We start from the raw sequence: 14,873 nt of genomic DNA on the forward strand, positions 1-14,873 counted from the left end.
TAATGCAATCTTATCTTGTTTTGCTCATATTTATGTACTTCCTTGTCCATTAACCTCCTTAGACTACTTTGTGTGTCATCAAGTGCTAAGAGAGATCCTAGGATTAATGAAATTAGTGTACCATTCGTACTAAGATTAGAAATAAATAACCAAAACCCTAAAACCATACCAAATGACTTACAAGTTGCTCCAAAATCTTCCAATGAGTTTTCTTGCTTACGTTGTGACAATGCTACCATAACACCTAGGTTTCTAGATCTACTTCCTTGTTGAAAAAACATACTTGTGTATGAATAGTATTAGACTTAGGATTGTAGGAATGCACACACACAACTTGGAGAAGAAAAAGCTTGAGAGCACACAAAGACAAAGTGTATTGAGAGGTATCAATAGAGAAGATTTACAAGACTAAGTATGTCCTAAAGTGAATAGGTATAAGGAGGGGATCTCCTAAAGAGATAAAAAAGTAACCTAATGGAAGTGTGTTCACATACATAAATACCAAAGTATGGATACAATAGATCCAACTCTAATATCTTAAAAATTAAACTCAACTCAACCTTAAAATTAGCAATATATGTCTCATTAGGATGACTGAGCAACATGTCATCAATATAAACCACAACGATTAGAGGCATACTAAGGCTAAGGTGGTTGATTCAAACCATACAATGTCTTTTTCAATATTTTCACGCTTTGTTTTCTTGTCCCTTCTATAGAAAACCACAAGGTTGAAAAATATACACTTTCCCGTATAAATCACTATTTAAAAATAAAAAATTTAATGTCCTACTGATGCACATTTTAACCATCACAAACAATACAACTTGTCATAATACAAGTGGGAGCAAAGGACTAATCAAAGTCAATGCTCTTCTATTGAGCATAATTCTTTTCCATAACTCCAACCTTATAATGAGCAACACTACCATCAAGCTTCCACTTCAACTTATAAATCAACATAATACTAAATGGCCTTTTTGCTAAGAGACAAATCACATATGAACCAAATACTATTTTTGACAACAGCATCATATTTAGACTGCATCAAACTACATAGCAGTTGTCTAAGTTTTTGAATTTTGTGGCTCTTCAAAAGAAATTGACTCATATTTATCACATAGGCTGGAAACAACCAATGCATAATAATCTGATGCATAAGAGGCACTATGAGAGCCACAATGAGTATGAGGAAATAAAGGTGTATTCAATTTACTAGCACATTAGCTTTGCATCAGCCATTTTGGTATAGCCCTAGATTATTCAATATTTACTCTCGTCTAAAAGTGTAAAATGAACACTTGCATTAGAAATAGACCAATCTCTAGATTTATGAGAATCTACGTAGAGTGAAAATTTACCTCCTTTGGTGTTGCATGTGACTATCTCAAAAGAGGCAACAAAGTATCATAGATATCTTGTGAGTGTACGTTAGGCTGAGCAACGTCTTCCACAAAAGTAATATCATAGTTGATTGATATATAATTTATTTGCCAATGATATAGCATGTCACCTTTGTTTCTAGTACTATACCAACAAAGATGCATTTTACAACCTTGTCATCCAAGTTTTTGTGTTATTACATTAATACTAAAAGCATAAGCCAAGAAACAAAAAACATACAAGTGAGCAATTGATGGCTTTTTGCCATACCAAGCCTCATACAAAGTGATAGATGCAATGCCTCATTGCATACTTGTCAATTATATAAGCTACATACATATCATCTTGAAGCCAGAAATTATATGGCAAAGCTTGACTTTTAATCATGCATCATACCATTTCCATGAGAGAGGTGTTATTTCTCTCAACTACATCAATTTGCTATAGTATATACAACACTACAAATTGGTATTTTATCGCACATTCAACTAGATATATATTAACTTCATTAGGCATATACTTCCCCCATTCTATTTGAACAAAGAGTGTCAATTTTATAACTTGACAAAGTTTTAGCCCTTGCTTATAAACTACTTGAAGCATAAAAACACTTCAGACTTGGCTTTTAATCCATATACTCGTGCATGCCTAGAGTAATCATCAATGGAAGTCATGAAGCACAAGTAGTTGGCAAAAGGAAGTGTTTGCATTGGACCACAAACATCACCTTGTACAAGCTATAATTTGCAATGAACCACTCTAACTAAACTATCTTTTGGAAAGGAAGTATACTAGATTTTATCCCATATGCAATCCTCACAAATGTGTTTGCCTTGAGAGTAGACAATGAAGACATCATATTAGATTTATGTAGGTGACACAACAAATCAGTAAAATTTAGATAACCAAAATGTGTGTATCAAAGTTTTGCATTTGAAATAGCCTCCAATCTACAATTGCACATATCTTTCACACATTTTCCATAACCATTGAGAAGTAAATGGATCACATTGAGAGATAATATGCTTAATGGCACCACTATCAAAGTACCATACATAATATGAATCCACATGCAAGAATCATGTAAACCAAAGTGATCATTACATTATGCACTAAATATCCACACTCTTATCATGTGCAACATTTATAGATATCGATTTATAACAAGAGGTATTTGCAATAACCACACTAATCTCTCCTCTTATCTCTTTCGTAGCTTGTTTAGAGCAGTCTTTAATGGCATGATCTTTTGTCTTACAATACCTACAACACATTTTATTCTCATTTTTCTTCTTAGCTTTATCAACATTCTTTGGCTAAACAACATTTGCATATTTTAGCTTATTAGGAAAAAAGGTAGCTTTGCCTTTACTTTCCTAATTGGCTAGAAAATCTTAATCCTTAGTATACATAATTGATATGTTTTTGTGAGATCATTCAATGAAAATAAGAAAGATCGTTGAGAACACTCTGCATATTTCAAATGCCAAAGCATTCACATTACCTTTCATCATCAAACAAAGAGGAGATGCAAAACTTTCATAAGAATCAAAAAGACCATTGAGAATAGTTTGCATAAGATAATTGTCTTGCAAAATCTCATTCGCAACAATTTACTCCTTGATATGGTTTATCTTTATCAAAATATCTCCATAGAGTTGTTAGTAGACTAATCAATTTGTGTGTGAGTCTGTATTGGGTTCTGTGGGGTGGGCCTATCGTTTTGTGGGTGCTTGATTTATTGGGTCCAATTTATGGCCAATTGGGCATTTCATGACTACCAATAGCATTACTGTGGCCACTAAATGTTGATTGACCTTATCCAAATTACTACCTATTTATAGGCTTGGGCTCGCTCCTCCTCAATCATAGTTCATTATCATCAACATCCTCTAACATCTTCAAGTTCTATTAGAGAGAGGGAGCCAATGCCAGTGTCCACTCAATCGCATCAATGACACACTGTAGTATTCTCGTGACTCAATATATGGATTCCATTTCTCTAGCATTCTTCCAAGTTCTCTTTGTAGTGTTCTTCTCTTCTTACAATCCGACTCCTCTCATGTTGTGTAGTCCATTACATCATATTTACGGGTGCTTCCATCATAACACACTCTTCTGACATGGTATCACATCTATGTGTTTAGTCTTGTTATGTTCTCTATTGTTGCAAGTCTACCCTCCCACTACTCCACTGTTGATTAGTATTCTCCATTTTGAAATTGCCTAGGTGTCTTCTCCATTCTGAAATTGCCTAGGTGATCTAGTGTTAACCAAAATCAATCTATTTTTAACCTTCTAACATCAGCATTTTGAATACATCATTTTGTGTTTTACCTTTTTGCACTCTTTTGTGCCTGATGTGTTGCATTAAATACTTGTATTGCTTGCATTTTTCATTACCTAACTTTTGCAAGGCAACACACGACCTATTTTCTATACTTTTGCTACATCCATTACTTCAATAACTCACCTATTGTAATATTTTTTGTTCTTCTTTCTTGGTTGTGTTTGATCAAATTTTGTCTTGTTGCAGTAGTTGTTTTGTGATCAGCTCTCTTTGAACTTGCATATGAACCCCTAATAAGTGCAATCTGTGTTGGGTTTGATTGTACTCTCTCTCTCTCTCTCTCTCTCTCTCTCTCTCTCTCTCTCTCTCTCTCTCTCTCTCTCTCTCTCTCTCTCTCTCTCTCTCTCTCTCTCTCTCTCTCTCTCTCTCTCTCTCTCTCTCTCTCTCTCATTTTCTTCATCTTCACTTCTTATCCTCTCTAATGGCCCCTCCATGCTATTCTACTAATGATAAGCTTCATGATCCTGATTACTTACCTTGGAGTGCTATCATGAAAGCATGGTTCGTGCAAAAGCACCTATGGTATGTGGTTACATGAGTTATAGTATGTCCTCATATTCCTACTCCTCTTCTAGATGATTAGGATCATGATAGTGATGAGAAAGTAGTTCTTACATGGGATTGCATATGATACATGTGTTTACTCTACTTTTCAAGTACATTTCTAAATAGGTCCTTTCAACAGTTACCTCTTATATGATAGCTTCAGAAGTATGGGAGAAGTTACAAATGTACAAGGCTCCATCAACCATGCAAGTTGCCACTCTCATGGTCAGCTCTAGCAAATGAAGTTTGAATTGAAAGCCACCATCTAGTCATTGTAAAATATTACACGGCGCAGCGAACAGAATCTGAGAAAGAGATAGAGAGTACACAACAGATAAGAGGAGAATCAGTAAATTCTTTAACTTCAAACAACTGATACAAAGATGGCTCTGTCCACCCGTGCGCTTCCACTGTGTGAAGCTTAGATGGCGATCTAGACAAAAGATAGGTGAAGAGCTTAAGGCTAGCTGGAATAACAACTCTGACTAGGTGAAAGATTAGTGTAAGATGGCTATGAAGGGGTTTAGCTTTTATAGCCCGCGAAGGTCGTTAGGTCGGCCTGCTAACCGACCTACCATATGAGCCTCCACTAGTCGGCCAGGGAATATTCCCTTTAACATCAGGTCGGGGGCACTGCCCCCGGACCCCCGCCAGGGGCCGCTTCCGCGGCCCCCGGACCCCACAATAGGGGCCCCTTTTAACTCCTTTACCACGCAACTCAATGCAATGTGCCTCGAGTTGCTACCAACTTAACCTCTCCGTCTAACCCAAAGATTAGACCCACAATGGTCACCTTTTTGCCATCCGGTCACATAGACCTCATCTGATATACAAGTTAGGACTCCACCAATGTCCGGCCTCACACTTGGCTTCTCCTTACAATGGGGGCCTTACAACTTTGAGCACCATGGATCATTGGTAGCACCTAATGAGGGTGGGGCATTGATCATATCTAACAATCATTCCTACTTCATATTACACAAGTAGAGGATCATCTTCACTATATGCAATCTACACTTCTAGAGGTTCGTCTCATGGGAACTGTACTCTATAAGCTCCCCCAAAGTTCAATAGAGTAACGAATGCTTTTTGGGCCCAAATAAAATCAACACCACTTGGCTTTACACATATGCCCATATTGCTTGAGCATGAGGCATCCATAAGGTTATTGGGGAGGCTTCCATCTCGGTATGGTGGCCATAATAAGGCATTTGTAGCTTCAGAGAGGGGTAATAGAAAGAAGAAGATGAAGGCCAATGTTATCGCTATGGAAAGAAGGGCCGCTTACACAATGATTGCAAGGAGCTAGCAAGATTGCAGAAGAAGAAGAAGAAGAAAAAGAAGCAAGATACTCACTCGTCTAATGAGTTGCCATACTCTTTTGACTCCAACTTTGATTCAGATCCTCTAACTAAGGTGAAGGTTAAGGAATAGAAGAGCTCATTTCCTGTTGAGAAGAGAAAGGGCATGGTTCTCCCTCCTTCTATTGCTTTCTCGTACTAGTGATGTGGTCATCCCTCATGACTCTCCAGTGGCAAAGAGGGACTATGAGAAGATGGTGCGATGGGGTATCCTAACCTCATTTATACAAGTATACATGTTCACATGATCTAAAGATGAGGTTATCCTTGATGCATCAACTAAAGTCTCGTAGTTTGAAATCCAAGAGTTGGGACTCGCATCCAAGTTCATGATGGGTTGTTTTTCAAGAGAGTGCGGAATTGGCTCCTAGCCCAAGCTCACATGAGAGGACACTTTGGAAATCTAGCCAAAGGCAAGGAGTCCATGGTCATTTATGCACTGTGGCATTGGTGACAAGATAGTTACATCTTTCTATTTTTAGGAATTGATACAATCAACATTGACATTTGGCTCTATCCGAGGCACCTTTGTGATGGGTTGGCCATCCACTACTTGGGTATCTATGGTCCATTTTGATGGTCATTGTTATATATACTATGATGATCATTGTATATTGTATTGTACTAGATCATCCATGATCTAAGAGAGGGTGTTAGCATATTAGTTAGCTCATGTGTGAGTCTATGTTTGATTCCATGGGTTGGGCACACTATTTAATGGGTTTCTGGTTTATTGGCCCCAGCTAACTTGGCATTTCTTAGCTAGCCAACTACATTATTATGGCCGCCAAAGGCTAGCCAAGCTAATCCAAATTGTTGTCTATTTATAAGCTTGCGCTCTCTCCTCTTTAGTCACTTCATCATCTCAACATAATTTGACATATTCATGTATTATTGGAGAGAGGGAGTCAATGGTAGCACCTACTCAGCTAGTGATTCACTATTGTATTCAATTGTCTCATGTCTTGATATATGGATTTCATTTTTGAGCATTCTTCTTAGTTCTCTTTCAGTGTTCTTCTCTTCTTAGCAATCACTTTCTTCTCTCGTGTTGTGCAATCCATTACATAGATTTACACCCTTCCATCACTGCAACAACTTTTGATAAGAGTCACCTTCATCCATCTATTCACTCTCCACTTACTTACCAATTAAGTAAATTAAGCCTCATTTCTTCCTTGGTACAAAAGTGCAAGTATATTCCAAGCATCTTTAGTTGTCTTACATGAGTGAATGTGTGGGATCATTGCACGTTTAAAAAACAATGAAGCCAAGACATAAGCCTTTCATATATGCATCCTAGCAAATTTGTTCAAGAGTAGATGGTGGTGCTCTAGGATTAACTAGAGTAGAACTAGAACCTATCAACAGTCACACGTGTCTTATATGGTGGTGGTGCTCTAGGATTAACTAGAGTAGAACTAGAACCTATCAATAGTCACACGTGTCTTATATGGTCATCTCCTACCTATGAGCCTCAGTCTGAGTTAGTCAAACTCATTTAGGCGAGGACATTAGGAGTTTTGACATTATCTTTATCTATCATTTTATGTGTTATAGACACTTTAGATGGAGGACACATGCATTTCTTTTTTGGCACTTTTGGCCATTTTTAGGAGTTTGACCATATTTAGGATTTTGCCACCTTTTTACCTATATATGGGTAGCCTGCCCTCCCACTCTTATTATCCATCGTTGATCCTTCGTGATTAGCCAGCCAACACTCTCACACGGTATCACAGCCATGTATGGGGGCCAAAGATCTCAAAGAGGAGCGTGTTGTTTGGTCAACAAAACCAATCGAGCACAATTCCATATGTGTTGCAATTTGTGTGCATTTGACATCCAACAATGCAAGGGAGTCTATTTCTAGCCCCCAACACGCTGTGTCTGGCATCAACACCTTGCATTTTGCATTAGGGCTCTTCTTTCCAGGTTGGATTGCCATTATTCAATGTTGGGTAGCCACCTTTCTACCATCTACAATCTGTGTTTTGCAAGGCAGGCTGCATGGCAAGCCCACTTCTATGTATATTTGCATTCAGTAGTCCCTCCTATGCAAGTATTGGTGCTTTCACCCTTATGTTTACCAACAACACCCATCAGTTATCCTGGGCAGCCATCTTCCAATGAGGGTAGCCATCTTCTAGCTAGGGTGGCCTATATTCTGCCGTGAGAATCCATTATTTGGACCCAGCAACACACCTCCCACATTAAAAGGGGGGGGGGGGGGGGGGGGGGGGGGGATCTATCCAGACCTAAGAGACACTCTTTCAAGCCTGGGCAGCATTCTTCCTAACCTAGGTGGCAGGTATATAAGCTTGGGTAATCATTTTTAGACCTTTTGGGTGGCCTCTTTTTCAAGTTAACGGCATGGCAAATTTGCAATTATTGCAGATACATTGTTTTTTAGCACTCCTAGTACACTACTAGCCCCTAGATTGGCTACAATTACAAGTTGAAGTCCTCTTTTTACTCTGATACATTGTTTTTTAGCACTCCTAGTACACTACTAGCCCCTAGATTGGCTACAATTACAAGTTGAAATCCTCTTTTTACTCTGCATTTATTTGTTTCGCCTTTTTAACAGCATCACGTGTTCCCTTCAACATCGGATACCCCTCGTTTACCTTGCGTAAAGTCAATCTTCTTCTGTATCGTGGCCCGATGGACCCTGATTATCTCAAGGACACCTCTTATTGGTTGCTTTCATTCCAATGGGCATCTTCTTTGTTTTCTTGCACATACTTTATTGAAGGACCTCTATCGCCAATGTGTATGCTATGGGGGATCATGTGGTTCAAGACTTGCACATACTTTATTAAATGCATCTTCTAAGCAAGTCCTTGTCCTACCCTCTCTATCCACATCCAACAAGCTGGATGGGACAAACTACCCTCTATGGTCATGCCACATGGAGTGTCTCCTCGACGACTGTGACCTTTGTAATTTTGTTATTGTCCTTGTACCCCAACATATAGTGAATCCTCGTGATGATGTGACCGTGGACTCCACAACTTATGGAATCGGTTGAATGCCAAAGCCCACTCTTTTTTCCTTTTGAGTTGTATAGATTCTATGCTCATGCATGTTAGACATATCCGCACCACCGCAGAGATTTGGAGGAGATTGGAATCCCTCTTCCAAATCCAAACATTTGGGCATTGATTATCTCTTGAGTTGAAGCTACAACAACTTTCTTTCACAAATTTCCCTACGATAAGGGGTCAGATCCATAGAATAGAGGAGGTTCGAGATGAGCTTGCATCCCTTGGTACAAACATCTATTCGAAGGACCTAGTTGTGACACTTCTCTCACATCTTCCATCACCAACATATGATGTGTCCTACACTAGTCTTCTCACTTCTCATAGTCGAGAGAGTCTCACTTAGGAGGAGCTAGTCCCATTGGTGCTTGAGCAAGATCTACATTACATTGAGTCAGATTCTTGCAGAACCCGTGCACATGGCCATGCTTATGCAGCTTTATCTTCACGTACAGGACCACCGAAGTAGAAGAAAGGAAAGAGGAAGAAGTTGGAGTCATCTTCCCACTCTGATACAAATTTTGTGAGGAAGCATAAAGGATATCCCATGTGTCTTCATTGTGAGAAGACCTCACACCCCATGGAGAAGTGTTGGGAGGATACACCCTCACCTTTGTCCCATAGCAAACGGTAGATTTACATCAGAGCCTTCATCTACCTCTACTTCCTCATCTGTTATTGCCACCAAGTCCGTGTTTCTACACATTTATTAGGTGGAGAAGCATTCTTCAACTATCTCCTCTTCTAGGCAACCTTGGCTCATCACTAGTAGTGCATTGAGTCATATGACTCCCAGGGTGATTTGTTATAGAATCTCCATCTGTCAGAGGATATCATCACTACTAGTGACATTTCTTCAGTGCCTATGAGTGGTGTTGACACCTTGACTCTATTGTATGACCGTCCATTGAGCTCCATTTCGAATGCCCTACATGCTCGAACTTGGGCTTCCCTCTTCTCTCAATTTATGGCCTTTCTAGACTCTGACCCATGTTGTCTTCACTGAGGCATGGCTATCTTTGTTGAGGATTCTTCTACTAAAGTCACTTTTGTGACAAGTTGGCCAAAGAAGAGGACTATCTATGCTCCATTCCCATTCCCTTGGGCATGAATCTTTAAGGCAACTTTCTATAGCCACACCCATTCCTGCTTATGCACCATTTATCCCACAAGTTCCATCCCATCCCCCACCATCTCCTTTGGTGGTTCCCTTGTACCTCCCATCCCTTTCAGTGCAGAGACGATATCGATGATGCAGTTGTGGAGTTCTTAGCCCTTTGTGTTTAAGAGCGGGCTTCCCACAATCATGAGGACTTTCTTCAAGGTTTCCACTCTACTTTGGGCCTTTCCCTTATGCGGCAACCTCTTTTTCTTTAATCATCGAGCCACCATCCCCTACTGCTTAGCCTTTGGTCCCTATTCTTTCTATGCACTTTATGGCAATTTTGATAATTTCTCCCCATCATCTCATAGTTGGGTTAGCAACTTGGCTCACCCATCCCCAACTAGAGTTTTCAAGAGTGATCCATCCAAGGCCTCTCCACTCCCATTGCCCTTTGGTGGCCTTCTATTTGATTGATTTTTTATATGGAGAGGGGGTCTTACTCCTTGGTTGGTATTCTTTATCGACTAACTTCATCAACACTCAAAGCCCCCGCTTATACCAATTATTGAATTTAGGGCTACAGGAATGCATACACGCATCTTGGATAAAAAGAGGCTTGAGAGCACACAAACATACAAGTATATTTAGAGATATCAGTAGACAACATTTACAACACTTAGTATGCCCTAAAGTAAATAGATATATATGTGTAAGGCCAAGATAAAAAAAACCTCGTAAAGAGGGAAAAAAGTGCCTATGACGGTCCTAACTATGTTCGCACACTTCACTACTAAAGTATGGTAACACAAAGTGCTTGAAACTTTCAATTGAAGCTACGGCGAGATGAGCCTTAGAAGTTCCTCACAAAGTCATAGAAGGATTTGAGCTCGAAATCAACCTGCTTCATGCAACATTGCTCATCTATTGAGGTATTATTGTCTTTTTTCACTATTGAAGCTCTCAAGGTCTCATATGAAACACAAAAGCTTGTGGTTTATCTTTGCTAATAAAGACATATTTGCAAGCACAAAGGGAATGGAAAGAACTCAACAAAGTTTTTGGCACAAATTCTAAGCATTCAAAGGTAAAACTTCTCATATAGTTATACGATCCAATTCAATCCAAAGAAAGGACTCATGACTCATTTAAACAAGTACAAGTGTACCAAGCAATAGCCAGTTATACTAAAGCATGTGTTAGATGAAGAAGAGGCTAATGGCAATGTTATGTGCAAGTTGTAATGTGAAAGGATATCACACCCTCATTTGTCCCTCAAAGATACTAAAATTGCATTGCTCAAAAGGGAAAGCAATTTGAGCTTATGGGAGGCACTTCATCCACTTTCACCTCTACTTGAGACACTATGTTCATAAACCACACTAAGGTATCTTAAAAAAACCGGTTGAAGAATTAAATAGAATCACTATGGGCTAGCCAATTATGAAGAAAATGATTCTATGACCAAAGGCAAGCATTGATATACAATTTGCAAGAGATTTGGCCATTTTGAAAAAGAGCCTCTCCAACCAACCAATTATAAATACAAGCCACTCCAAAATCATGATATATTTACCTGTAATGGATCTCATCATGTGTCTCCACTAGACAACTCTTTTGAAACCAGTGATGCAATGAGATTACTTTTGGAACTATATGATAAAGGCGAGTGATTTGACAAGAATTTTGAAACTAATGATGCACCTGCCCCAAACATACATAGGCTTTCAAGGCTAGTCAATCATCCAAGGCTTTCAAGAGTAGCCGGTCATCCAAGCCACTCGTTATTGAAGGCGACCCAAGAATATGGTAAATTAGGACACTTCTTGGTCCACCAATAACACATTGTAGATCAGTAGACTACCCCTTTTCGAATGGAATGGTATACTAAATGACTCTTATGTCAAGATGTCCGAACTAAAATCTTGTGTAACCTTTACAGTTAACAAAAACAATATCGTTCGTGTAATCTCTCATGCTTTCACCAATAGTGCTTGAGTGTTATAGCTCTTTCCAGAAATTAGAGTCATAGATGTTCAAAACTCAAACAACATGCTAGCTTTGTTAACAGGTCGGCCTAGTTTCAACATTTGACAGCAAATGCAACATGGTATCACACTTCTGAGAATCAAGATGTGAACAATATGAACATCTTCAATGCAGCTTGCATAATCAAGATACAAGAAAAATGAGAATTTCAATGCTATTATGATGTGCTGTAAAGCCAAGATTTGACCTGACAATTTGATGTCTCTTGATCTGAAATTGTTGAAAGATCCAGCTACAATCAAACATTTCTCTTGTAAGCAGCCGTTTCTGACATGGATTTTGGGGTCCTGAAAGTTGCAAAAACAACGTGTATGTCGGTGTTCTGCTTTGCTGAGATAGACGATTTAGCAGTAATACAGGGTGATAGGTTCATCAGAAAAGGACAGGTCAACAAAAGGCAGCTTCAGCCTCAATACTGATATGAAATATGAACAAAGTCTGCTCAAGCAGTAGGATGCCTGTGAAACCCCTTGCTCACATCTGTACCTGTGGGCTTCACATCAATGGCAGTCACCCTGGCTGCAGGAGGACCCCCACGGCAATATTCCACCATTTTGTCCACAATATCTGCTTTGCCAGAAAACACTGCTTCCACTGTTCCATCTTTCCGGTTCCGAACCCAGCCATTCAGCCCTAGACTTTGTGCTGTTTCAATGGTCCATTGCCTGTAGAATACTCCTTGGACAATGCCCTTGATCCGCACATTGACCTGTCAATTGACAGAAGAGGTCATCTGACAATGCAAGATGTGTTTTTTAACCATACTTCTCCACAAAAGTTCACCCTCCTTGCGCTAGGATGATGCAGTATAAAGAGGGGTTCAATCCTGTGAGCCAAGTGATTGAACAAGGCCCCCAGGGCTTTTATTTATTCAAGCATTTGTATGCATTGACTGTGATTGGTTCTGATTCAAAAGTTCCTGTGATTAGTCATGGAAAAGGGATCTCTCTGCTAGTGGGGCAATCTTTTGTGTTTGATGAACTGCCTTCCAGGGTGAGCTAGGGAGAGAGTCCCTAGAAACATATGGGAAAAAGGGCCAATAAGGTCTGCTATTTTATCTTAGAGACCAAATGGAATCAGGGGCAGCAGTGCATATTGAGCAACTGCCTCTAGCAACCCGTCTGCATCTGCTGCTCCAGGTAGAGGAGCAGCGCAATTGTATGACGGCAATACTACTCCACTCTCTTGATGGAAGCCAAAGGAGGTTGAAATTGGTCCAACAATGGAGCATGTCCTCTTCACTTCCGTGACGACACTCAACCATCAACAGCAATGTGACTTATAAATGTAATGTTACGTGTAGGCCATTCAGCTGAATGTTCCTCAAATCTTCCATTAGGGTTTGGCAAATACAACGATATGGGAGGGACGACAGAAATCCTGGCATCATCTGAACGTTTCTCCGATTCACAATAATACATGCTGTCTGTCAGAGACATGGAGACCCGCTAAGACCAATCGGAACTGCCCTGTAGCCCTGAAGAGGCTGATACAGAGCTAGCACATGCAGAAGCATACAATACAAATGCACTCAGATATGCACGTGAAAGCTCTCTCTCTCTCTCTCTCTCTCTCTCTCTCTCTCTCTCTCTCTGTGACACTATGCGTACCGTCTTTTCTTGTGAGTTTTGTTCATCTGTTTTGGAGGACATAGCGACCAGCCTCTGTGGAAGAGAAGGGAATCCGACGAAGGTCCGGCGAGGGACTGCCTTCTTTTGTGCGAGGAGAGGGCAAGCAAAGGATCGCAGATTCTCGTAGCTAGCGGATCCTCCCGCCAACAATCTGAGGACAGACATAACCACACGGGGGCGATGGTTTTCTAGAGACAATTTCCTAGAATGCGCACGACTGATTATTCGTAAAATTGGGTTGCGAGCGAGCTGAAGGGCTTGCTGGTTTCTGTCAGTGTTGTGTGGGTGCGCTTGGGCTGAGCCTCTAGGCATGGACCTCTGCCCCTCACCCGCGTAGAACCATGCACAGCAGGGTGTTACGAAATATGCTCCTCGTAATGCCACAGGGCACCTCCCACCATACGTCAAGCTTTGCACGACAGGAGTGGGTGACAGCATTGTTAGGCATATACATTCAACTTCTATTCATAACAACAACGTAATCATTGTAGAAGAAGCTACAAGGCAATGATGGATGTTTTGCTTCAATTATTACTAACAAATGACATTGACACCTCAGGTACAGGGTACCAAGCTATCGCTTTGAAACCTTAGTCATGGAGTACCAAGTTCTGGTACCAATTTGTTGAGTCTTCATAAGACTATCATTTAATATTATTTCTTTTTAGCACTTCGAGTGGATGTTGTATGCACCTTGCTTTTGCCTTTTAGTGTTTACTAGCCTAGACTCGCCGGGGTGGGCGCGATTTTTTTTCGGGGGGGAGGGGGGGGGGGGCACCCGCCCCCGCGTTCTCTTTCTTTTTTGTGGGGGAGGTGGGGGGCTGCCATGTGGCACCCGCCCGCCACCTCTCCTTAACTAATAGTATAGATATTTGCATCCTATTGGAATAAGCCAATAATGTGCTATCTAAACCATGCTTTGTGTGTGGTGAAAATGAAGGGCTTTGTGTGTTGTGAAAATGAAGGGCCTTATCGCCAAAAGCCACACTTTGCAAAGCAGAAGTGAGCTAGAGCATTATTAGGCATATACATTTCAACTTATATTGATAATAGTAAAGAGTTCATTGTAGAAGAAGCTACAAGGCAATAATGGATATGAAGAAGCCAAACATTGAGAGACCCACAAAGGTTTGATCTAATTAAATGACTTTGACACTCCGAGTACAAGGTTCCCAGCTATAGCTTTGAAGCCATGTTCATTTTAACATGTGACCTTATGGCCATTACTAAGGATAGGGGCTTTCTCCCACTTTAAGTAATATAGGAGATAGCTTGTGCCAATCATAGTTATTTAACTATCAAATCTATTTGATTATCCTTTTTTCCCAAGCACATTATCCAAAGTTAAATCCTACCCATTTCAGCCAACTTATGCTACCCTTGTACTTTCAAATGCTATAGCCA

The 14,873-nt window shown here is 40.2% G+C and overlaps 1 protein-coding gene across 2 annotated transcripts; it reads right to left on the reverse strand.

The window, feature by feature from the left end:
* Positions 1–3,824: 3,824 nt before the first annotated feature.
* Positions 3,825–13,935, reverse strand: LOC148016292 (uncharacterized). Of its 2 annotated transcripts, none has more exons than XM_087664572.1 (4): positions 13,449–13,935; positions 12,325–12,547; positions 12,026–12,125; positions 3,825–3,963 (listed from the first exon to the last, which is right to left on the reverse strand). In XM_087664572.1, exons 1-4 carry the CDS (start codon positions 13,905–13,907, stop codon positions 3,840–3,842), a joined length of 906 nt encoding a protein of 301 aa, XP_087520698.1. In that variant the 5' UTR covers positions 13,908–13,935; the 3' UTR covers positions 3,825–3,839. The 2 variants fall into 2 exon arrangements, with proteins under 2 accessions (XP_087520698.1, XP_087520699.1); XM_087664573.1 differs by lacking the exon at positions 3,825–3,963 and adding an exon at positions 4,352–4,584.
* Positions 13,936–14,873: the final 938 nt, after the last annotated feature.

Source organism: Lygodium microphyllum, chromosome 23 (assembly GCF_053477565.2).
Source record: "Lygodium microphyllum isolate KBCC chromosome 23, Lygodium_microphyllum_v1.1.10, whole genome shotgun sequence".
NCBI lineage: Eukaryota > Viridiplantae > Streptophyta > Polypodiopsida > Schizaeales > Lygodiaceae > Lygodium > Lygodium microphyllum.